Below are 27,695 nucleotides of genomic sequence, written 5' to 3'. Positions count from 1 at the left end.
TTTAGGTTCTTGGATAAAAATCATTTGTCAGAAAAAAAGACTGTATGTTATGTTAGAACACAGTGCATTATTTTTTATTCACGTTTTAAGTTATGTGGATACATTTATATCGTCTTCATGATAGAACATTCAAACCTATTATGCATTCAAGCGGTGAAAGATAAGAATCTGAAAACGAGGTTGCCATTTGATATATTTTAGGACTATTTGTACTCACCGATAACAAAAGAAAGTGAAAGTAAGGTTGGCGATATAACCTTCACCTCTCTCCGCACTGTAGGACTCGGAAGTAGCATCAATAGTGACGTCACCCTGATTGACAATGCGTTCCACACCTCCTGATATCATTGGAAATGGAGAAGGCCTGACGAACTTCACATAGGAATTTTCTAATGCCCACGTCTCATCAAGTGTCACATTTAGGGACACTCTATGTAAATGGGGAGTCATCGAGCCCGCTAGAAATCTGTAGGTCCCCAGATTATGTATATAGGATTCTGCGACAAGAGTTTCATTGGAGTCTGGACCGTCATCATATCTGTAAATCTTCCAGTGAAATTTCGGGTTTTGATCGTAACATCTTACTGGCATTCTGTTGGACAAATCTGTTTGAATTGCTGTTGAAATAATCAGTGGGTGATGTGGTCTTGAAAACTGCCATGCAAATATCCCGTCATAAGTGAAACACTCATTAACCACTACAACTGGAGTGATAATCCCGAAAGATGTCACTAAATTAAAACAACTGACGTTTACTTTGTGAGTACCGAAGGTGAGGTAATTGAATGAAAATACCATGGGTTCTTCTATGGTGACGTTTTGAGTAACAGATTTTTGCTCAATATCAATGAAATCGTCGAATTGCATGAGACATGTGATATCAGGAAGAGGTCTTTGTGTGACTGTGAAGGAGACTGTGATTATTCCAGGAGGCATGGGAATGGTCGTGTTGGAGAGAGTTATTTCGGAGCCTTCAAACGAGTAATCCGTTCTGATTGGCTTAGACAGGTAAACTCGCTCATAAAACGTATCGCTCCGGACGATCAAGACAGGTACATACATACCCACAGCGCTATACTTGAATGGAATATTAGTATCGGTGAGGGTTTTGGATTTGTAAACCTCAGTTTGTTCATGCATGTCAAAACTTAAATAATAATCACACTTCTCCGGTGGTCCGCTTACTGTAAAAACAAAGTCGTCTGTTTGTCCAAGGAAGCCGTCGTACTTATCAATACTAAACTTTGTCACCCCTAGAGTTATCTTCCTTGTCTCCATGGTGTAATTCTCAGTCGATGATTTCAGCTGCACAATCACGTTATAGGCTCGTCGTTCTCGGTATTTGTGAGATTTTATTTGTTTTATTGGTTTGTATTTTGTTATCTTACCATCACCAAACGTCCATTTGAATTCTATATCAGGAGGTAGCCGCGAACATTGAAACAGGGTAAGAAGAAAGTCCACTACTACGTCATCAGAGGTGACGACCCCTATGTCGTCGTCATCACTTTTTTCCAGCGTCATGTTCATCATCACCATGTCAACAAAGGTCAACTTAAAGTCAGAAAGCGTAAAATTCCGTACTGATATTTGTGATAGTTTCGTAATCGAACTCACCAAATTATAACACGTAAAATTGACGTTTTTCATACCTGGGGTGAGGTATTCTATATATTTAGTAACAGGTGATGCATACTTCAGTACAGTTTTTATAGGAGGGAATGGTTCTTCTGTTGTCGTTGCTACTATCTCTGTTGTTTGAAAGTAGGTTGTGGGCAGCTCAGTCGTGGCATTCATATATAACGTAGTGCCGTTCATTTGATCAGTCATGTTCATTTGGCCAGTCATATTTTCAACTGCTAATTCTGCAGCTGTTGTTATCGCAGCTGTTGTTGCTGTCGTAGTTTCATCGAAATTTTCTGTTGTTCCGTTGATTGTGATGCTTTCGGTGGGAGGTATGAATTCATAACCCTCCTCTCCGAAATCAAACTTACAGTATACGTCCGTTGGTGATTTAATATCATCGTCGAGTGAGAGAACAAAGGTCTGCAGCCCATCCGGTATGGGGATTTCCTCAGCTGAAGGCGACAATGATATGCTTTCGTCAATGAGAGGCCGCTGAATGGTTATCACTATACTTGAGAAGCTGTAGTGAAATGGGTTCCATGCTGTCAGCTTCACTTCGTAATGTCCGGGATCTGGGTAGGAATATGTCCAGGGAGTTGTGTCCAAAGGTTCCGAATACAGCATTTCCGGAGAGTTGACCCTGGTGTCACCGTTGTCGTATTCTATCAGATACTGAAAGGTAAATCCGGCATGTCTTGCAAAAGAAAACGTGATATTCTCATCAGTCTTGGCTATTGCTGTAGATGTATTTAGAACTGCCTCTACAGTGTCCCAGATATAGACGTAGGTTTCAAACATAATTTCATTGAGCTCCGCGTATACCCGGAAGGTAACTGTGTAGTTACCTTGCCACTGATATTCATGTGAAACAGTCAGTCCGTTTGCCTTGATAGTGCTAATACTATCTTTTAAATTCTGCCTCAACGTTGTGTTGTCACCGAAAGTGGACTCAATCCACACTGATCCCATAGGCTCTAAAGCTGATAAGTTGATTGAGAATTTAAAATCCACGTCATCAAATGGACTCGGTCTGAGAGGATAGCTTACTTCGTGAAGAAGAAACCCCGACACACGGTACTGCACTGTAATGTTGACGTTCTGTTCGATCCTTGCTATATTGTTGGATATGATCACCTTGATCCCAGATAATGGTGAATTGAAGGTGTAGTTGAAGAAAGCTTCTCGCACTTGGTCGTCGTACTCCTCTACGTGCACATTATCGTCTTCAATATACCACTCCAGCATCACGTTACTGCCAGTATCCATGGTGACTTTGAATAAGACCGTGTCCCCCACTTCCACAAAGTGTGACGTCATATTTACCTGTAAATAAAATGTTGATAGCTCCTGAGTAAAATACACTAGAGATTACATGGGTACGGATAGTTCTGGGTTTTTTTTCATTTTATCAACCACTAGTATTTTTTTTTAAAAGGGAACGATACAGGCACCAATCGAAAGATCTTTTATAGATTGCAAACCAAATTACATAAGTCAACAAAAAAAATATATAAAATACGATTCTAGGCATTATATGTTGAAATTCAAGTTAATTCTGATTTAAAATGCAGACTCTGACTAAATAGGTGACGGCCTTAACTGTAAGCTATTAATATTGTTGACAATGTATTACCTACAACATTGAATAAAACCTGAATTGCCTTAAATGGATATGACGTCACTAACCTCTACAGCAGTGATGTTTACCTCATAGTAGATAATTACGTCAAGGTAATCATCACCATTTGACGACTCTAACACGATGTTTAATTCATGCGTGCCAAAGTCGTCGATATCAGTTGAAGACACCGTTATTGATGACGTAGCAACAGACCCTTGGATTTTTTTACCGCCATTTATCCTGCCTTCCAGTTTCGACGGTGTACCGTCTGTGTATCTCAAGTGAAATGTGACGTCACCTCCTTCAGCCAAATAACCAGTAGTATCGTTAGTATTGGTTATTACTATAGCCACTGCGAATACAAAAGAAAACAAAATTGCCTACATAGTAATTCTGAATATATAGACATTTTTGTCGAGGTCAGCATTTCACCAAATAAACATTAGAAAATGTTGACATCCTTTCAGGCAATGAATACAATAAAGTTGGCTAAAGGTGTTCTGATGTAATAGAATCAGTATGAGAACCATGACCTAATTGTACCGGAACCGGATATAGCGTAACCAAATATTTGTTATTCAGATAGTGTTTTCGGTAATTAGTGATGTTTTGTGTCCAATTTATTTAATAAGATGACTTCATATTAATTATCGATTAACATGAATCAAGATGTACTGTACTTTATAAGAGGCTGCTACTTTTCATTGCTGGTGAAAATTGGTTTTCCTTTTTTATTAGTTTCATTTCGACATCCCAGAACAGTTTCCAGCGGAAGAAGATATTTTTTAGAAAGCATAAATATGTCTAATATGTGACCGATAATACAGTCCTACACATTGCATTTTCAGTTGTATTACTATTTCGAAAAAAAAATAGTATTTATTTGAAATGAATCTACTAAACTTCAACTTCTTTTGGAATTCTGTCAGTTTTCTTCTATTCATAGTGTTTTGAATATTTTACAGGATCAACGATTTAGGGTTCAGAATATATTCAGAAACAAAAGTATAACATTCACACATTTCCTACTTGTAATGTAAGGTAACTCTCGAAAGAACTTAAAATAAGAATAAAATAGACTAGATATTTTGAAAGTTTAACGCCTTTAAAACAATATTGACTACCATAAACAGGACGCATTCATAAAAGTTTTGATTGATCAGCAGAAAAGGAAAAGGATATCTGAATATCAAGAAGAATTTGATGTTGACAAAAAATCAGTAAATTGTATCCCAAATAAAATTCGCAAGAACATAAAAGTGTTTATTTATTGCTTATATAGTGATCACATAAATTGTCACCCCCCCCCCCCCCCTACACACACACACACACACACACACACACACACACACACACACACACACACACACACACACACACACACACACACACAACACACACACACACACACACACACACACACACACACACACACACCACACCACACACCCTCCTAATTTTTTTTCAACTTCCTACGCAGCTGACAACGATTCAGTAATCTATACAAACTACATGTAACACGCTCGCATAGCATAACGGAACCACGACGAAAGGTGGCAAATATTTATAATGTCAATACATAAATCAGATAATATAATAAAATTCATTTGTTTCCTCCAAGCGGACATTTTTATTTGTTTAGAGATATATGGTATGCCATATGGTTTGGTTTTACCTATTCCGGGTTCTGTAGGACAGTTATTCATTATTCAAGCGTCACCTGTTTTGACGGATGCAACGAAATTAAAATAGTCATTTTTTGAATTCCTTGGAATAACTATATTTTTGCGAAGTTTTCCAGTAAATACTTAAAGCACAGACCTTTCTAAATCATTTGAGAGTTTTATTGTCGATAATAAATTATTTTACTGATACTAAATCTTAAGTTACGCTTACATTTATTTATTTTTGAACTCGAATGTATAAGAAGAAAAATATAAGATTTTCATATGAAGCATAATACTAATTAGCGGAACGCGCCCTGAGCTCTAGGTCGGAAATTGGATCTCCGGTCAAATAATACATGTTATGATTGGGTTAAGGAGTGTTTTATCCACACATATGTTTACTCCATAATCGCTGAAAACGTTATTTTGTGCAATTATGTTGGCACCTACTTAAAACACAAATTGAAACAAGATTACCCCATGATAGTTTATGATTTATTAATGTACAGAATATTTAATGGACTACAGTTTTATCAGTGTTAATTGTTCACGTCAGTATAGAATAAACCCATTAAATAATGCAGACGAAAAGACTGCCAGGTACTGTAATGTACAGTGTATGATTATGAAGCTTATTATCAATATTATAACCAACCTCATTTCACTAAACCAAGTGTGCAATATTTTCGATTTAAATAGCATCATGGTTGCTTCGAAATAACACAATTTCATTTTTAGCACACATTCAGTGCCAGAAATAGAAAAAATGAAGTCTAAACCACCGTATACTTGGTTGAAGCACATACGAAATATCATATCATGGCTTTTTAATTTCGTCATAATTCATTAACGATCTAACCATCTGGATGTAGAGATATGGATAGTCCATTTATACTAAAACTTATCTGTAGGGTAAACATATTAATAATTAAATCAATATCATCCTTTTTACACCACTATTTATTACTACTAGTACGTATTAAATTTAAGATTTTATATGTTTGGGAACGTCTTCCATTTCAACAGTTACTCAAAAACATATACATGTATATAGATATTATATTGAACGGCAGTAAATGAATGGATTGTGAAACCAGTTTTAATGCTGAATATATCTTTAATAAAGCGAGAGTAATGTAAGTATGTGTTCAAAATAATTAAATAATAATAATATCAAAATACATTAAATATGGACAGTGGTGTGAGAGTCCTTCTGCGAAAGAAAAAACACGTTGTCGTTCTACCAATATGATTTGAATACAGATCACCATTATACACCACGTTATGCCATGACTTAGTGTATAATGGTGATCTGTATTTTAGTCAGTTCGTCATACTGCATTATTTATTGAATAATATATTTGGTTGTTTAATCGCCCTACAGAAATTCAGCTGTAAGGTCCTGACTGAAATGCAATTTGTCCCTTAAGGGTATTTATTTTACGGAAGAGACATGTGAATTTTAGCATATTTGTAGTGTGAGAAAACTGTTCGGTATTTGCACATGGAACTATAGATAAATGACTTCATAGTATATCACAGGAAGCTCCGCATACTCGGGGCTATCCTGTTATTTGGTTACAACACGCACTGGTATTGTACCCGTTCTATATCACGTCCTGGGTAGGGAGAGTGATTGGACACTGTTGTAAATTAACAAAGGATATTGAATACCTGTCATAAAAACCGAACATAATTCACTTAATGCTATAGGTCAATGCGTGAGTCAATATACATAACAATCATATTGTAATACAATTCTGTTTGTCGTCGATATCAGTTGATATCGTATTTCGATATACACATTGACAGTAAATCTATCAAACTAAATCATAGAGGTTGTAGCTAGAACTAATACTCGATGAAAACTGTTTGTCGGAAATACCAGCCTTGGCTTGTCACTTTATATTGAATTCAAAGAATTATATAATTAGTTTTACGTAAGGAACTCCAACTTCACTAGCAAAGGGTATCAGTATGATACTTTCCATGAAACCCTTGACAGATCTTATATCAAATTTGAAATTCCCGCACTGCGCCACCTGCTGGAACCCCACAGTTGAGCCCCTTCCATTTACGTAATAAACAGCCAATGAAAAAAGCTCATATCATTGTTCTATGGGTGTTGAAAAAATGGCAGAATTTGTAAGCAAAAACTTCAGTTTTGACGTGAGATAGAATTACTGGATTACTAAAAGTATTTTCCCTTTGAATGAATATGGCATCAAAACTTTGAATGAAAACAGTTAAACATGTTCATAAAACTGGACCCAGACTTGCTGTGTAGTATCATTAAGCAGATGATATTTAGACAAAGACAATATCAGTGTTAAAGTACTCTTTGGAAACTATGAAGAATTTTAACACCAGTAAAATGTTGGTCATAATGAAAAGTATATGTTATATGGTATGGAGTTTTTAAATTTTTGTTTAATGGAAATGAGGACACTTTATGGAAATATTGACGTCGTTTTCTGCTTCATGAAAAATGAAGGGCAGTGTATTGATGTGTTGCTGTTTGATCAAGTGACTCTGAATAATGATTAATTAAGATTACAATTTATATGGACATGGCAATTTGTTGTTGAACTAATCTCATATCGCGGTTTTGGAGTCTATTTGATGAATGTTTTGTTGCAAACACATAAAACTTATGCTTGTAAAAGTTTAATGATCTGTTCTACATGGACGACAGGGTTCGTAACTAGCAGTAAATTACAAACTGTTTACAAAAATGACTATAATTATCCTAGAGTCAGGCCAAAATACATTTATAATTAACTTTAATGTGCCTTTTACTGCGAATTTCACGGTTTATGAGTGTAATTTATTTTATCAGAGATCGATTCAGTAGTTTTTTTTTATTTAAACCAGATTAACGATACGTATTTAATATGTAACGAATTTAATCAATTAAAGTAATGTATAAAATCACACTTTACATTGGTCTAAAATATTTACACCAACACAAATCAAAATGTCGTCGATTGCAGATATTGTTTGAAAACGAGCCGTATCTTTAAATGTATTTGAATACTTGAGCTTGAAATGATGTTTACATGAATTACAAGGAAATGGTGTTCCAATGCTAATTATTGCAATCGAACATCAGTATGATGTGAGAATAGAGAAACAACCTTACAATAAGTATTGCAATCAACACACGTCTCCTGCCGTCAATGACAGTTTCTAATCTTTGGTGAGTTATTATTATTATAGCTTAGTTATGCTATCATTGTGTTGAGTTTGAATAATTATGTTGATGTGTTCTCTAGTTATCGCCCGAAAACGAAAATTTGTGAAACAATCTAAATTTAGTTACAGTGACCTTTGTAGTTGACCTTTTGAGCCCCAGATTAAATCACAAGCTGTGTTAACTCCTTTGTTACCATTGTATGAAGTTTGGATAAATTCTGTTGATGTGTTCTCAAGTTATCGTCCGGAAACTAAGATTTTGCGTAAAATTATATTTTTACTAAAAGTGTCCTTTGTAGTTGACATTTTGACCCCCAAATTAAATCCCAAGCTATGTTATCTCCTATGTCACTATTGTGTAAAGTTTGATCAAAATCCGTTAATGTGTATTCAAGTTATCGTCTGGAAACTAATATTTTGTGTAAAAAATCTATTTCTAGTATTAGAGACCCAAAAGCCATCCCAAGCTGTATTCTCTCATATGCTACTTATGTGTGAAGTTTGATCAAAATGTGTCAATGCTTTTTAGTTTGTTTGATTATTCACTGTAGTGCAACTAGTACGGCAACGATGTTTTGATCCGTTTCCGGTATCGCTTCGGCGACATGAAGACCACGGTACTGTGCTTTGTATCACTAATTTGCTAGCGTTACGGATGATACCATGATTGATGGTATGTAGTGATTGCTGAAGAGTATGATAAATTTCAACCAAACCAAAAAATAAATTATTTTCTGTTTTCTTATATTTCAAAAAATGCATTTGAATATCACACATGACAGAAACCACAGCTAGATTTTTCGTTCAGTTTCGATTTGCAGTCTTATTTTGAGGTATAGATTTACTGTGATTCAATATTGGAAATCTTTAGACTTTCCCGTTTCCATTGGTATATAATTTGTTTACAATAATGTTAAAAATACTTATGAAATTCAACAACTTGTGTTCGATATCAGACTAATGTCGCAACGGTTTCGAATTTCAATAGTGTACGGTTGAGACACAAGTTAAAATCAAAAGTGAATGTACGGTTTGGATTTCTTTCTTTCAGATAATGACATGAAAATGGACCAATTTGTGTACTATTATTAGAATTAAATTCATTAAACATAATATTTAACGTGTACGCGGTTAGACGACTTAGGAAAGCGTCAAGTAAAGTAAGTAATGCTATCTTAATTTTGTAGTAGATTAGAAATGGGTTTACTAGTTTATCCCGTAATGCGCTTGATATACAATAACCTTGTTCATGTCATATTTTTGCATACATCGGCTATTGTAATTAAAAAAAAAAAGCATATCAAATAGCACGCACATAGACTTAAATATACTTATAAATACTTGGTGCGAATTAGCACACCATAATAGAAATATATATATCATATGAATGTGTTTTAACATATATCCGCACCATGATAGATATGCGAGAACAACCAATATATGTCACACACTAATGCATGTTAAAATATGACAACGAATGCTTTATTACACTAGTGATACATGCAAAAACACTGGTACACGGGCAAAATCACTAGTCGTTCCAGTTATAAAGAAAAAAAGCTACAGTTTAATAATAAAACGCGTTCGTATACGTCTGTATAGAGTAAGAATCATACATTGGGTTTCATAGCCATACATAGATACTGTACATGTGTACAGTGACAATATAAATATCGGCTATTAACGGGCACGAAATTCAATCTGACGTAATTTCAAAAACGATGAAGGGACATCAAGAAACCAAGATGTTACGCCCACAAGAGTCTGATAATTAGATAAAGTTTGTATCAATGTACACCCAAAACAGTACCCATGGACCATTTTACACGATTATAAAAGCAAAAAGTATCGTCCTTTCCAACTGCAGTAATCTGTTTCTTAAGAGTTCCTAAAAATACATATGTATGATTTTTGGCCGCTAAAGCGCAGGCGTGGTAGATTTTTCTTCGATTTTTTTTTGTGTTGGGGAGCTTCCACCTTTCGCAATATATACGTACTTTGTAGAATGTGAGTTAACCGATTTTTATCTAGACCCCCTAAACGTGTAAACATGGTGTATGGGCTCTTTGGTTGTTCCATATTGAAATGAGCTGTAGCTTATTCTCAGATCTTTTTGGTTACGTTAGGATTTGAGGACGGCGGGACAAGATGTCAGACTCTATTGCATATTTACTGCAAATTTTGATGTTAAAATTCTCCAAAAATAGTTTTTGTAGGTATTCGATAACAAGTTTCATAATTCAAAAGTGTTCAAAAGTAAAAAAGCGTTCTGAGAGAAAAATGAACATGGCGGTGACGGTTAAAGAAAGTGAGCTACACGATATTTAAATAGAGTTTCTACAAAGTATGGGTCATGACACCTCCAAAGGAGATTGTGGATGAACACAGTTCTGGGTACTGTTTACCACCACAAGCGTAGATTTTGTAATTTTGGCTTGGTTTTTGAGGTACCCATTAGAGCCGAGACGACATTTCAACCGGACAGGGAAATGTCTACCTAGAATATTTGTCGTAAATTTCCCGATTCATCAAGCCATAACTTCGTCAATACTTAGCCAATTTTGTTCATCAAGCACTCAATGGAAAGATAAATTATTTCTCTTTAAGGTAAGATATCCGTCAATGTTGTATAGAACCCATTTATTAAAATAATCACGGTTTTAAAAAAATAGGTCCGTTTTTCACGACCGCCGAGTTCATACCCTTGATACTATAATATATATATGTATACTATTGGTTAAATTCGCATTTGATCTTGAAATTGGCATTTCGTGCCAGGTCCCTATGCTATGGTCCCCTCCGGTTTCACCGGCAGGGGACTAATAAGCAAATTATGGCTTATCCGACTCGCCAGATAAACACATATGGGTGGGTTTGCTTTTATCACATACCATAACCATGCTATCGTTATTTATTTGTTACCTAAAATAAAAATAATCGCTACCCCATCGCTTAAAATTTATGTCTACTTTCGTTTTCAAGTCATGTGGTCCTGTTTCTCGGACTCTGCTGATCACTGTCACCGGTTACTTGGAATTGACTGCTTCGTTTATAAACAACATAAATCTGTACTTTCAAATTGAGAGAATTTTAATCAAATATTTGATATGAGTACAATAAATTACTATACCGAGTTCAAATTCTCCCAACTAAATACTCATTACTATCCGTTTCGGCTTTCGGGATTTTTTAACAATTATATTATCAAAGTTAAAAAACTTGAAGTAGTAATAAGTAGAGACTGGTCTCTTGATTCAATTTTGTATGATACTGTGAATAAAAGCAGATATCTTTGGCACCGAAAAAAAATCTCCCAACTTCAGACGCGACGTCACAACGCGTGCAGATTTCATTCACACTCTGTTCACAGAAACATGTCAGACAGAGTTATCATCATTTGAGTCAGTTATTGGAAGGATTCTTCGGTAACGAAGTTATGTGAGAGGATGTACATTGCGTCGATATTTGAAAAGAAATGTTAAATGTGCCGCCAGTAATATTGGCTTTAGAAAACATCCCGGTAGCAAGATTTTGTCAGTCTCCAGATGACCGTGGAAACGTGGAATTTTGATCAGGTGCGTTTTGTTTGGAATCTATTGCTTCGCGACGAGACAGAGTTGATAATGTACAATTTGAGTTTGATGACAAAGGCGTTTTTGGGACATTTTGTAAAAGTTCACACTTTCCACGCTGCTGATCCATAGATGCAACTTCATACTTGTTGACACTGTTTAGGCCTACATTTATGACTACTCAACTGCATGATTGTCGTCGGTGCAACGCAAGAATGTAAAAGTTTTTTGCACATAGTGTTTTCGGAGAGATTGGTTGGTCTTTTACTCAACAAGACCTGCATTATTAGCCATTGTTTATCACATATGTGATACAAACAGCTGAAAATACCCTGTGAAATTAGTTGTATATACGATAACACTATTGTAAAATAGCATTGGTATGTGATCAATAACAGAACCGTATAACGGGATGTTTTAACGCACCTTTAATTTGGCGGTTTGGCGGTCCCCAAAATTTAACTCCCTAAAATTTAATATCGCCTAGTATAGAAACACGAAGTATTCACTTTCGATCCTGTTGCTTTGATAAGTCACTAGAGTAACGAGTGGTGCGCATTGCCTGGCAACGGTAAGCCGAAAGGCATATTAGGTCCACCTACATTTATCTAGTGAACAACTGTCCAAACAAGTGTATGGTGTACCTATATCCAACACAGTAGAGATGAGTACTTTACGTTATTTGACCAAACATAACACGTTTCCGTCCGACACGGATGGTGAATCGCGTAATTTATAAGGAAGAGAGAAATTGAAAGAATTGAATCCAATAGCGAATCATCAGGGGAAAAGAGGAGCATATCTATATTCACCAAAGGAAGAGTAATATATGTTGGTATACTAAACGCCAGTAGAGTGGTTATAAACGCCAATTTAAAACCTCGCTTCAGATCGCCAAATTTTAAATCGCCAAATATTAATTTTCGCTAGAAAATTTCCCACTGTACGACTACACGCTAATATGGAAACCGAAATATTCACTTGCATGTATCCAACTCGGGATACCAAAAGGGGATCCCGCAAGAAACATTCAGAACAAGGAAATATGTTGCGGCACCATTTTTTTTTGCAATAGAAAATATGATTTTTTTCCACATTCACTCTCACTAGATTGCCCCAAACCTCAAATGAGCTCAAAATCGGCTTAGCGTTTATTTGATTGCAGGTGTTCGGTTAACAATTGTGTTTCGAAAAGATTCCCACAGGGATATGCTTAAAGGGCTTGATGTTCGTGTTTAAGACAGAGATATCCCATGCAGTGTTATAAAACATGTAAATATGTATCAGATATACCGTGTAGTAACAGATCAAGGAAGGTACATCGATTTGGTAATGGCTGAAGAAACATTTTGCAGATTCGGCAAATCTTTGGAAAGTATGGACAATATTAAAAACGGTAAAATATAGTTGATCACGATAAAGAGTATACGCCATATGGTAATGGAAATGATGATGTTTTATGGGAATTTGACGTCTTTTTCTGATTCATGAAAAATGAAGAACATTTTTTTGTGCACAGTCGGATATTTAGTGTCTAAAATCCACTACTATCAGACCAGAACGTAGTGTAGACTGATTACGTGGTAACTGACGATGTGTATTGGGTGTTGATGTTTGATCACGTGATTCTATCTAATGATAGATTAGGACCACAATACATGTATATGGAAATGACAATTTGCTGTTATCTCATATCGCGGTTTAAAAGAGTCTATTTGATGGATGCAAACGCAGGAAACGGATGCTTGTAAAAGATTGATGATCTGTTCTACATGAACGAAAGGGTTCATGACTAGCAGTAAATTACTGTTTTAGAAATGGTTATACATGTACATTGTACCTATCTCAGAGTCAACCCCAAACATACAATTTTAACCAGCTAAAATGTGACTTCTACCGTGAATTTAACGGACAGTTTATGTAAATTAACTGATCAGAGATCGATCAAGTAGTTTTTTTTGTTTATTATCAAACGATGCGTATTTAATATGTATCGAATCAAATGGATGAAGTTACGGTTTCGCTTTTACATAGGTGTAAATTATTTATTTTACCTTCATAGCAACCGAAAAGTGGTCGATTGAAGGTATTGTTAGAATTTAAATTAAATTGAAATAAATGCGCTTGAAATGATGTGTAGATGCATTACGATGAACTATAGTTTCAATGCCAATTTCTAGAAACGAACATCGGCATAATGTGAGAATAAAAAGCATAATTTTTAGGATGAGTTGATATTACGCTTTTGTTTGCGTTGCTAAATTTATCACATGGGTGATCAGGAAGTAAATTAACTAGAGAAATAACAGAAACCAGGTACTACACGATTAAATGGAAATCGAAATATAAGCTTGCATGTATCCAACTGGAGATCCCCCGAGAACTGTTAAGAGCAGGGAAATAGTTTGCGACACTATTTTCACAATAAAAAATATGATGTTTTTCACATTCATCATCACTGGATTGTCAAATATCCGTTTGGCTTTTGTTGTTTTCGTAGTGTAAAAAACAGTATATTTTAATGGTGGTAAACGATTTGTGTTAATATTTGTACATTCAGTTGACTGATGACAGATTGAAGGCACTGTTAAAGCTTCATATCCTAGTATGTGTGGTTGGCACTTGTTCCATTATAACGATGATCTCTTCGCATGGAGGTCTAACACGAATCGTTCAAACCAGTGTATCCTTATTGTTGTCAATAGAAACGAGTATCTTATCATTGACAATGCAAATTTTGTGTTTTGGGAGATTGCGGTATATGTGTGTTGTGATGCTTTGTAATATCAAAGATATCAAAGAGAAGAAGAACTTTATTGTGAAGTGATTTACATATATATATATCTCGTTTTATATTTACACGACACAATGCAATATTGTAACAACATAGACATCATAATTTGAATTGCTTAAAATTCATAACTATTCAAAATATGTTTATCGAGTATCAGTATTTTATACACCGTGATCGAGTTATAAATATTTAAAACATTTTATCTACTGATCATAAAGTTAAATTGTAACACAGACTTATCAAGCTGATTGTATTTCTGAGTTGATAGTGAGTTCTATAGTGTTAACAAAACAATCCGTTGTTCAGTTGGATATTAATTTTAAACTACAGACATTAATTGATGATACTGTGGGGCATTGTCGTTGCCCTGTCGTGCGTGTAAAATGGTTTTAAGGCTAAAGTTTACATTGTATACCATTTGGTGATAATAAATCGTTTCCTGGTGCTCTTGACGTGATATTAATTAGCTATATCTAGATAACGATTTATGCTCTACCAAGCATGAAACTAAATTTGGATATATTCAACTCCGTACAGTAAGGGTAAATTTCAAATATTTTTTTCTATTATATAGAGAATACATGGTTTATTTTGGTGCGAGACTTAGGAAAGCCGCTTTGACGCTTTGGCGCTTTGAAGCATCTCGGCTTTCCGTGTCAGATGTGGAACAAATTCACGTGATCGTATTGACGGATAAGCATTTCGTATTGACAGATAAAGCACAAGTTTATCCGGCAGTAGTTATCCATCAGTATGTGGGGCAGTTGTAGGATAAAAGGATAAATACTGATATGGGAGTATAGGGGAGAAAGTACATTAGGTTATAATATGTTTTTTGCATGAGGATATTTATTTATTAGTTTATCGTCCTATTAACAGGGTCGTTTAAGGACGTGTCAGGTTTTTTGGTGGAGGAAAGCCGGAGTACCGGGAGAAAAAAACCATCGATCAGCAGAATCAAGGTCAAGATCGGTACAAGTCTGTTTTTCAAAAGGAATATTATATAGATGAAAAAGGAACAAAATGGATTACATATATCACATTCTAAGATTTAGTGTTTTTTTCATTTGATGTGTTGACGTCAAACTGTTTAATCAATGAATTAATGACAAATTCAAACATAGAAGATACGTTTTTGAACCTCTTAGAAAACGCAAAACTATCAATTGGAGTACTCTCACTTTAAAAAATCATTTCTGCCTTTCGACATGTGTTTGGCATCATCAAAATCCCATAACATATTTGACTATGTTAAATGTAAAATAGATACCCCTCAACTAATTTATAACGATGACAATAGTTATCTATCTTCAAATAAGTGAATTATATTATTGAATTGGATAACACATTTAAAGATATTATTAATGATTACATGGACTATTTAGGTTTTGTAACATTAGTTATATTAGTGTCTGCCGTATTTAAACTTTTGCTTTTTGGCATCCTGAAGATTTATTAACATTTTTTGAATTTTTCCCTCAGGTATACTGTAGTTTTGATTTAGAAAATTAATTCTACTTGTATGCATCCATGTACACACAGTGTTTTTTTTTTTTAAATAATGCAGTGCTTAAGAATGGATGGTCCTTTAACCTTTGTTAGTTGGTGATATAACAGTAATATAAAATAAAACATACAAAATGTTTTATATATTAATTCCTGTCATGTTGCCTCATTTTGATTTCTTTAGAATTACAAGGACAAAAACGTTGGCGTATTTCACATGCGATAGAATACCGCGAAAATCTGCCGCGGCTAAATGGATTAAAACACAAGTAAAGTAGAATCAGTAAGAGTCTAAACCCCGAAATAATATTGTAATGAATAAGTCGCCAGACAGGAAACCGCGAAATTCAGTCGCCTCGAAAATGAGTTACAGAATACCTTGGAACTATTGCTTTAAAATAACATCTTTACAAATTATTGGAGTAAATGATATATTGAGAGCAAAAGGAAAAACAATTTTCAATAATAAAGATAAATGCTTAGAGATAAATGTAAGCATTTCTACATTTATAAATACATATGTACATATTATGTATATCAACATCCTTCACGGGACATTAACAAAAAGTGATGAAGTGAACATTTACTACACATAAATGAAACTATACAGGTTAATTTTTGAAATATGTATCAGAATGTACATTTTAAAATTTCGTTATGATAAAATAAGATAATAAGTCACTATTTAAGTCTAAACCATCTGAAATAGGGAAAATACTGTTTTCAGTATGCAAGATCTCATAAGTCTGAACAACAAAATAAGATATGTATAAGTCAAGTTAATGTAAAAAGTATGAAGTTCATATATTTCATTAACTCGACAGTGTTACAACATCAGGGCGACAACACACAAATAATACAATAAGACTAATTGATGAAAATAAAACAAAACTCTCAAATTCTTATAGCTATAAAGACTTAACAACAAATAACAATAAAGATATGTATCATTCTTACCTATTGAAGGCACCTGTAATGAAATCAGTAGAAGTCCAAACAAAACACCTTGGCTTGTGGGTGACATGATGTCACTTCCAGCGGTAAAAAAGTTTCCTGTACTTAAGTGTCCTAAGAAAAGTGAACAATCGACTATACAACAGGTGATCCCTGAACGGTACACGGCCCTCTTCTTACTTCGTTGTTTTAATCCATTCTACGTGTCATAATCCATAAAAAATGTAATTACGTGGAAGCACAACATTGAAATTCAAGATAAAACAATGATTTCAACAATATAACGAATTAACCAATAGATACTAATTACTTCTAATTAAATGATCGCTGGACGATTGTTCACTGTCTGACTTGTTGGTGCTGCTGCTGGGGAAGTGGAGGCACACACGGAGCGCTCCACTTACCGTGACCAGATAATCATAGAACCATCAAATGGCACATGACAAGTATTGGCAGCACACAATGGATAATGAATTGTGTTCGTAACATAGCTGTGGACCTAAACCGGTTTTATATTCATTAGAAGTGAGCAAGGTATTCTGATATAAAACATAAAAAACACTGGATTTTGCCGTTAACGAACCATTCTTAATAAGTTAAATTATCAGTGGCTTAGCTGTCATTTGTTTTTTTTTGTGTGTTTTCTCTCATTCTTCGATGATATTAACGTTATCCAATGATGCTGCTGTTGGTAATCAGTATAGCGTGAAGAGTACTTAAAGCATGTCCTCTATCTACCTTCGAACTTTGAATGCTATTTCAAATCTTTATGTGTTATTAGGAAGCATTCACAAGTTGTATGACCTATGATCTGTACTATCTTTGTCATAGAGAGAGAGAAAAAAAAACAAATTTGACGAGTTCTACATATGTTTCTTTGCCTCTCTATGATATAAGCTTTCCATATATAATAACTTTTTGTAAAGTTCGTATTCGCTACGTGGGCAATATTTCTTCACGTGAATTTCAGATGAAAGTTATGTGACCCCCACGTGAATTTTACGTGAAGAGACATTGCCCGTGTAAGTTATTAGACAATTCAGTATGTATATGCTGGTCCGATCTATTCCGATTTGTAAGGTTATTGATGTCGGACACATGATGCAACTAGGGAAACGCCGGTCTTTTCTGATCTATATGGTATCGTCGATGTCGGTCACGTTATGCGACTCCGGTTTCCGACATTACCCGAAAGTTGTATATTACGTTGATCTGTGTTGGCGTTTTTAAAATGCATGATATTTCAATTTTTAATGGTATCTTGGTGGTTTTATGGATCTGAATATATTATGTATATGCATCCTTATTCACACATTGTATGTTGTATAACACGGTTATAGAGTGGGAATTGCACGAAACATAATTTTAAGGTTACACAATGAGTTAATGATAAGACCTTAAGGAAAATAAAATAAGATTACTAATAATATTGATATTGAAAACAAACAACATCATAAGTAAATACACACTTTAGTCATTGGTATCATACAGTTATCAACTATGACAATCGTGCTATTATGACATCATAGTTATAATGACGACACAACCTTGTAAATACATTTACTAGGATAACAAAGAATCGTATTACCAGACATGTTCAGGCCAGAAGGGATGTATATTTTGTTAATTGATAGTTAGGATTGAGGTCCTATCTAAGTGTTGATGGCTTACACACTCATAAAAAACACTATACATAATTCCAAATACGATCATTTAAGACGTGGAAATTCATGTATTAGCAATGAAAGTTGGCTTTTCTCGCCCGAGTCGATAAAGATCTGTGTTATGTACTTGTCCACTGCATCGTATACGGGTGGATTCTATTATAATGTCGTCAAAAAGTCTGAATCAATTACCTTTGCATTTGCTGGGACTCCCATTATCCACACACTCATGGAATTTCTGATTAAAAATTAAAATCTAGTGTTCAGGAAAAAGGACTCGATATTGACTGCCATTGTATCGCACATAACCATTATAATATATTACGTTACTTTTTCTTTTGGTGTATCCTTGGGGTGCTCTTTAATTTTGGATATGGTCTTCAAGGATTTTATTTGCTGTTGTAATGACATTTTTTGATGATTTAAAATAACTATGAAATGTGATCCTTCTCTTTGATATTCTTTCTCGCAAACTTTTTTACTTTATTTAAATTGCTGTCAATCTTATCGGGAGAGTAAATTAGATATGCACATGCTTTCATTGCGCGGCGTACTTTGAAATCTTCTCAAACTGCCCGGCTAAGATTGAGCCACATGTGTTCAGTAAAGTACTTACTACATCCAATTTCTGTTGTAAAAAATGGTGGGACTGAAAATTAAGGTATGGGTCCGTGAATGTCTGCTTAACGTTTTTGATATGAAATGTGTTTTCTTTGTTAATATGACATCACTTTAAATGACGAAAAAATAATCTGAATACTTTTACCTCAAACTATGTGGTCACACGAAGTTAGAAACATTTTATACATTCTGTATGGATACACGATAGGTACCTCAAATTGCTTGACTTCATAAACGGTTTGTCTTTTTTTTTTGTCTGTATCACCTTTTAATACCTTATGATTGAACTGAGACCTCTATATTCAGCTCCGTTTTGTATCTGTCCCTGTAATATATCAGCCATGTCGTGTACATATTCACGGTAATTGTGGTAATCGCCAAGAGCAGCAGGGTTATTAGTCTGTAGTCGAATGTTCTATTGTTGTACTATACATGCTTCAGCTACAATTTTGTGCAGAGATTAATTAACAGGATAGGTATTTTTCGTATTGACGTGAGGTATAATTAAATATCGTCCACGCTGTAGTGACGCAGAAAAAACATTAAGGTGTGAAAGATCTACCTAGGGAATAATAGTATAAAATTGACATTAATATTTTAAAAAACATGATTGACAGGGATAAAAGATGATGGTATGATCATTATTTGTTTTGATGTTAATCCATCGGGGAAACCGTCAGTAAAACACCTTCTGACACATTATACTGACGTCAGACGGTATTGTCTTGTCATTGATGTTTATATGCTGAAAAAATGTTTGCGTAATGTTCAAAGCAAAATATGATTTCTGGGTGTCGGAAGATTTGAAAACAACTTCTATTTCAGTCATATTGTCATAATGTACAAAGCATATATGCATATGCATATAAAGCTAAGTAATAATTGTTCACTTGTGTCATATTGGTTAAAAATGAAGTACTTGCGTGCACTTAACGGCATAAATATTGCATTATTGACATTTTGGTTGATAATGCTAACACTTAATATGCCTGACGATGCAACTTTTTAAAGGTTTAAATAAAAGAGTTTTAAATGTTTCTTGATTATTTCTAGTGGTAGTCAGTGTTATACATAAGTTCAAAAATACATAAATTACAAGTAATACAATGTGGAGTTATGTGGGAGACTCTGTTACGTATAAAACATTAACGAAGACGTTTCAGGTGTTAGGCTTGGGCAATTACATATAGCGGGAATGATTACAAAAAATGTCTTCAAGGGATTGGATGCAGTAATACCGTTCAAATCATAATATAATCATACAAGCTTGTTTTCATGTCCGTTTATGTATGAGAGAATGAAATGATGTTAGCGCGGGATATCATCTTTTGACGTCATTTCATCATCAATAGAAACATTAGTCCCGCATCAACGTTACCGGTATCACGTGACGCATGATTTTTTCCCATTGAATAAGCATATTATTTAAAAAATCAAATCCATTCTCTACCTTTAGTCTCAGTTGTCGTTTCAACAGCTATTTACACGATACTGTTCTTACGGTGTTCTTCAACAGCTGGCTGCATTATAACGATAACTCCATGAGGTAGCTCATCTTTAAAATTCTAAATAAAATATAATTATACGATCTTGAACTTAATTACACAATATATTAAATGGATGCATAGTTACTTGTTGATGTGTCCCGAAGATTTCGTTTTACCAATACGACCAACGTTTCTCATAAAATAAATCATCTCTATCATACTTGAATAAAATTAATCAACTGAATACATATTTAATCAAATTAAATTTTTTTATTATTTTTTATTTCCCCATTTGAAAGTATTTCAGAACAACTGGGAATTGGAAACATAAAGTTGATGTCCTAGCGAGATAATTTCAAATATAGTATTTCTCGATCACTGAAATTAGAAACACAACAACAAACACATTTAAGTGAAAGAAAAGAATCCTTATATCCATTCACTTTGGATGTAACGTAATGTACTTTTATGCATACAACCGCCTTTTGGAGTGTTATGATATATAGTCGTTAGTGATAAAGATATTAAGTCTGGCTTACACCTAATCAAGTGTGTGTACCTGTACTTTACTGCTTATTAACTATTGTGCTGTACACTTATGCATTAAATTATTATTGATCCTTTAATGCGATTTTCACGTGCTAGTTTACAATAAATATGTGTTTAATTAATGTGAATTCGAAGGTGCCCTCGTGTATGACGATGCATATTATATATTCAGTGTAATCTCATAGATGTAAACACGGAAATTTCCCGTATGATATATGACTTTTTCATTGTGCTTTTAATAACCTTGACGAGGTTAACACCTTTGTATGCATCAACGGGATACAGCCTTTTTGAAAATAGCCTTATATTCGAATCAATTTTCACATGTATCGATGAAATATTCCTTAATCATTTTGGTGTCTATTAGATGACGTATTTTGTTTAGAAACGCTGCCAATTGTGAAACAATGACCTTTCAATTTTTGTACAGCCAAATAAGCATAGGGACGAATTATACTGAAATTATCATTATTAGATATTGATATAAAGAAATCATTATTATGTATACGTATGGCTACTTAATCCTTTGATATGTTAGATGCTTAATCAACTATTCCGTCTATTCATATTTCAGAGTTAGCTCCTTTATGAGTAGGTATTGATTGTGACGTTATTATTTTGTGGGGGTAATTCACGCCGTTTTCTACGAAAAATATGACGTTATGCTCGCAAACACATAACGTCACAATAAATACCTACCCACATAGACAGATAACTGTACGATATGCAAATAACGAGTAAACTTTCTTCTTCACAGTCCTTTATGATATCAACAGGACGATATCGACGGATACAGTTTGATTTTTAAAATGCTAAAGCATTGGGTCTCATTGTCAACAGTATTACCCGAATCCTTAACAGTTAAGAAATTAAAATGGACGTCATGTTTCTATGACAAAAAAAAAAGAAATATTAGGAATTTTCTCTTCGTTCTTTACAAATCATCTACCTTGATGTCAAACTTCCTTATATTTTATGTAGCAGTCGTTCATGTGAAGACCAATACTCTAGCATCACGTTTTTATTTGTTAAAGAAATAATGATGATATTACCTTGTTTCCTATCTGAATAATCGTACCCGGTGACAATGGGTCCATAGACAACGCTTACCCTATCGGCATACAACGTTAACGTTGCTCCGAAATCACATTATTGTCAGCATTTGTATTTTCTCCTTATAACATTTATTTTCATTGTGTGTATCGGTATTCTGTGTTCCCTCGTATTGCATTATAACACAATGCCAAAGGATAGTACTAAAGGTCCTTGTAATGAACCCTGTTTGTTTTTGCTAGAAGAATAGTCGGTAACTACGACTCTAGATTGTCGGATCCTCAACTTTGAACTCTTTAAAATTACGTCCCCGCATCCATCAATGAAATATATCCGAACTTTTTAAATTTCAAACTCAGCGGCTTCATAACGATTTTGGGGGAAAATAGCAATGTATTGTGAATTCTATCGCAAAAGCAAGTCTTTAATATTTATGCTAAAAATATTTTGGGACGACATCTAATATTCTAACAATATTATCAATTAACATTGGAAGCCATATATGACATTTACATACCAGTAATCTACATTTTATGCTGATATTTCTATTACAGCTGTATAATTTCAATATGTTTTCTATTCATTATTAGAAATAGGCTATGGAAGATTGGTGATGTTATTGTTGATGTGATGAATGTTTATAATATGGGATGAATGGGATGAGTCTAGTGTAAGTGGTGTGGTGAGTGAGAGCCCCTAGTATGTGGGGGAAAATTGTTTATATTTTTGAAGGCTGACCGCAAAGCCACCTCAACATTAACATCCTTCAGATGTTGTTGTTTTTTTTTAAAAATATGATGAAGTAATAATTAAATGACTGATATACAATGTATTGTATGGAAAATTAAGACACTGTAATTCTCTGTAAGTTCAATATGAAGTACCATAAATGTAATTTTGTCACAAAAAACTCAAATCGCGTCAACACTTGATATGTAATATCACCACCTTACACCAGCAGAATCTGTCCAAGCTTGTGATTTTGAAATACAATGGTAATTTCATACAATGGTATTAGTGTCTCGATATATTTCATTTTCCCTTTTGACGACTCATGAAATGCGGTCATTGTCCATTTGTTCTGTTCCTGACATTTTTTATGCTATCAATACGAAAGAACAACAGTTATATTTTCCATCGAAAAGGGTAGGACTAGTAACTAATTGGCTTTGTCTATCCGCATTGTATTATTGATAAATATGTTATCCTATAATTGTTCCCAACAACACCATGACATCTTTTTTTTTTATCAGATATGATATGTTCTAGCACAATGACCAAGTATTATTCAGTTGTTAACTGGCATTGACTAAATGACACCGCTAACGTTATGTTATATTCTATACACGACCTCGGCTATAGTTTCTGTCTTTTCACGTTCACCACGTGACAATGTTCCCAACAACACCATTTAACAAATACTAATTTCACTACATTTAAGATTAAACAACGCTTTGGTTATTGTTTTTTATATAACCAAATGTTCTTTTTTCCAATTACTAATCTTTATTCTTTATGTATGTTTTGACTATGATATATATAGAAACATGACGAGGCAATTCTGATTAAAAAATAAGTAGGTTACATGTAGATAATTAGAAGACTAGCATCAACAAAAATAAATATAGTTATTGTTTCGATAATTTTAGAGCATTTCATAAGTTATTTAGATATATAATTTGACTTGCTTTTCGGTAAGAGCTGAATGCATATGGATCATTGAAGAGGGTTTTAGAACCACTTGAAATATAGATGATTTAATGGTATAGAAATGTTTTAGACATGATATCTTGAATAGTTGTTCGTGGTGTAATGTAAAGTTACGGTGACACTGACAGAGACATGAATAAACTATGAACCAAGCGATATATGTATACAAGCTCGTGACTATCAGTCGATCTGAGACAGAACGTCCAAACTGCTACTTCAGGTATCGAAGCTAACGAAGCAGATATGTTTATGAACAATTATAATCTATTGATGACAAAGTGAAAAGGGTTCACTGGCTTACAATGGCTTAGACGATACAAAATGGGAGAAGGTGGTGCATGTAATATATATCTACATATATAACTTTCGCACCTATATTCTGGTGTTAAATGACTTTTTACTTTTGAAGTTTCAAGCAAAATACATTAAAATTAACAATGACAATTGTGTAATTCTGGCGGTACCAGACAGCCAAGTCACCCAAACCACCCATGCATATAAATTTTACCAAGGCAGCGAATTAATGACTAATGAAATCGCACTGAGATTACCCGATATGGATTGTGCAACATTTGTATATCACAACCATTTTATACAAATTCAAGGAGTATACGATGTTTATGGAATGACTTTCAAATAGTTTGGATATAGGAATTAGGTAATGGCACTTGTCTGAGAAGATCATGCCTTCACGGCTACTAGTTGTGAATTCACAATAGGTACACTTATACCATAATGTACCTTTATTGTTATTGACAATGGCAACGTTATAGTGACTGTTGTGACTTATCATTGATGAAGCTGAACATCCTGTTCAAATAATAAGAGGTACCTAATCAACGTGAACTATTTTACTCACGTGGATAGACATGATAACATATAGAAATTCAATACATGTAATATAATGACTGTCCATTTAATCTATCCTTGACGTAGTGTGTGTTCAACCTTTTTATTTTAACGAACAATATATCCATTATATGACATACATATGATTTTAAAATTGCGAATCAAAGGGAAAATGTAAAACATACCATTGATAAAACATGATTGAATATTTCACCTAAGTGGTGTTACTGAAATCTTTGTTAAAATCGTTTGCCGAAGTGTTTGATGCATTTTCCTCATTTCCAGCAACAATGTAGGATTTTCCTAAACTCAGGGATTTTCAAAAGTTTATTTTTAATATTGTTCGGCACTCTGATTCTAGTCACCTATCGAACGTACTTGGGAATTCAAGTTTCCTTCCAGAAGCTGTGATACCGAACTTTATTGACGCTGTCAAACTATACACTATTAATTACCTCGGGACAAATACCGTATTATAGGCCAAATTGTGTTAAAATGACAACTAATGGGCTTCACCGAGGTTTACGATATTATGGTAACCATAAGCTTTAATGATATAAGACTAATCGGCGGTCATTGGTTCATCAGTGAATATAGAGTTCGGATATGGAAGTCGTTTTAAATATATTGATATTAATGAAATAAAGCAGCTCGTCAAAATAAAGCATCCAAAGAAATAAAGCATGATCTTGTAATATTTAATTGCAAAATTAACATATACATTCTTTATTAATATCTTTCAATTGCAAATCATTATCACAATGTGGACACATTCAAACCCATAAACACAAATATAATCTTTTCGATAACTTAACCAACGAAAGTTTTACTGTTTCTATCAAGTATCGAACATGATAGTCTTACGTTAATTTTTGGTACGAATATAAAATATACGATGTAGTAAATACCTTCATAAAGCTTATTTTTATACATGTATGAGATTATCAATATATGTACATAGACACCGTATTGTGCAGAGAAAGAAAAAGTATCACAGATATTATGGTGTAAAGGTTTAATAAGGAGAAAACATAACGTAGCGAGCCTCGACTAACAAAAATTCCGATTCTTCGACACAAGTTTTATATATATTTCCATGAATCTAGACACCAAAATGTGTCGTAATAATCCAGAATTCCTCAAGCAATAATCAAGAATTTCTCACGATGTCCTCGAATCTTGACGTCACGTCATGACGTCACAATGAATTTCAAACCAATCAAAATCGCTCGAGGTTATATTACAATAGTGTCACAGATAAAAAATATTAAAAAATAAGATATTATATTATTAGGCGAACTTTACCGGATATTTGATACATAAATATACATAGAATTGGCATTATTTCGAAGAAGCATCCCATACAACATGAAATAATTGTAAACTTATCACGTATGTACATCGTCTGCCATTATAGCATATCATATAGTATGGTTCAATTCAAATTATGTAGATTTACCAATATAAATTAAATACGTGAAGTAAGACTTTAGATAAAATATATACACACTGTAAATCTGTATAATAAGGGATTAACACAACATAAAAACAATAAGTGTTTACGTAAACTACTTATTTCGTCGGATTATGAATTTAAAAAGAACATACAACTTTCTACATAGAATAATAAAGCTTTAAAAGGATTACTTTCTTTCATTTCAAAATGGCGGTCGTCCTGGACACTTTTTTCAAATGGCACTATAACAGAAAATGATTAAGACCTCAACTACTCCACGTATGCAAAGTATTATAATCATATCCAGAAGTGCACAATCTGTCCATTTGTATGTGCTTATCCGTCTAACTATATCCTCTTCTTATAGGAAAAGTTGTCAATGTTGATAAGAACAACGGAAGAGTTCGCGCCAGGTCGTCCGGTAATGCAGAACTTTGTCACGTATATGATAGAAACATTCGTTTATCATGTTCACTTTTCTGCTTCATTTCAGCTGTTGCTGTGACTGGTATTCTGAAAAGCTCAGGCATAAACTCGCGAAACCAGGCATTGTCTTGTGGTCGGTCTTCAAGTAATGGCGATGCTTTAATATTGATGTCTTGTGGCTCCTTCGATTCAGTTGGGACTTCTTTCTGTAAAATAGAATCATTCTTAACAATAGCGATACTTTGATGTCTGAGAATGAAGATATCTGAAGATCTAGGTAGTGGTCATCTTCACATGTCAAGTCAAGATAATCCATTACACTCCTTACTAAGCCTTGATCATCGACGTATGTCGGTATCGCTTGGCAGGCGAAGGTGGATAATGGTAAGAAGAGCAGCAATGTACATTTAGTTTATAAAACTACAATAATGATGCGTCTTACAAACACAATATATGTGTGAAGGTCTTGTACAGCGAAATTGATATATTGGTACGGAAATGTGTATGTTAATAATTTATAAAATAAAAACTGTTTCCTTGAATGCTATTGAACCACGAATAAAACAACAAAGATATAGAACAACTCACGAAATTATTTTAAATTCCTATCCGAAAAAAGAAAGTACCCACAGAGATCTCATGTTATACTGTAATAGACTAGTAAAATATGTTACAAACCTGATCTAACCAGTCGTCTCCAAAGATGTCTCTCATGGTCCTGACGATGTTAGCCGTATCTAGGTGTGGATTACTACTGCCAGGGTACCAACCTAAAAATAAATAGTAATCTTCTAAAATATACGACATGGTATGTAAAATATTTTTATCTTCAATATGGTTTTTTTCAAAGTTTGGGAGAATTTAGGAATACCATATGTCTTGTGCATAAGTAAAATCTTATTATTTTCCATGCGATTATTTTTTTAGTTTAAATTTTGGGGAAAG

General features: G+C 34.0%; 2 protein-coding genes and 1 pseudogene across 4 annotated transcripts in view; all 3 read right to left on the bottom strand.

Moving 5' to 3' along the window:
• The window catches only part of LOC138322915 (polycystin family receptor for egg jelly-like), a 42,296-nt gene extending 25,006 nt beyond the window's left edge, over positions 1–17,290 (bottom strand). Inside the window, exons 1-3 of the mRNA XM_069267140.1 lie at positions 16,939–17,290; positions 3,313–3,599; positions 218–2,949 (exon numbers count right to left, since the gene is read on the bottom strand). Coding sequence (XP_069123241.1) covers positions 218–2,949; positions 3,313–3,599; positions 16,939–17,005 — 3,086 coding nt within the window. The 5' untranslated portion in view covers positions 17,006–17,290. The remainder of the gene's footprint in view (positions 1–217; positions 2,950–3,312; positions 3,600–16,938) is intronic.
• LOC138324157 (uncharacterized) lies at positions 11,487–11,975 on the bottom strand (annotated as a pseudogene).
• Positions 17,291–25,550: 8,260 nt separating the features above from the next.
• Positions 25,551–27,695, bottom strand: part of LOC138322914 (polycystin family receptor for egg jelly-like) — a 65,244-nt gene continuing 63,099 nt past the window's right edge. For all 3 annotated transcript variants that reach the window (XM_069267137.1, XM_069267138.1, XM_069267139.1), the window contains 2 exons: positions 27,429–27,520; positions 25,551–26,956 (listed from right to left, as the gene is read on the bottom strand). In XM_069267137.1, the coding sequence (XP_069123238.1) occupies positions 26,762–26,956; positions 27,429–27,520 (287 nt within the window). In that variant the 3' untranslated portion in view covers positions 25,551–26,761. The remainder of the gene's footprint in view (positions 26,957–27,428; positions 27,521–27,695) is intronic.

This window comes from Argopecten irradians, chromosome 5 (genome assembly GCF_041381155.1).
Source record: "Argopecten irradians isolate NY chromosome 5, Ai_NY, whole genome shotgun sequence".
Classification (NCBI taxonomy): domain Eukaryota; kingdom Metazoa; phylum Mollusca; class Bivalvia; order Pectinida; family Pectinidae; genus Argopecten; species Argopecten irradians.
Note: the sequence above shows the minus strand (reverse complement) of the source record. Positions and strands in the feature narration are given on the sequence as shown.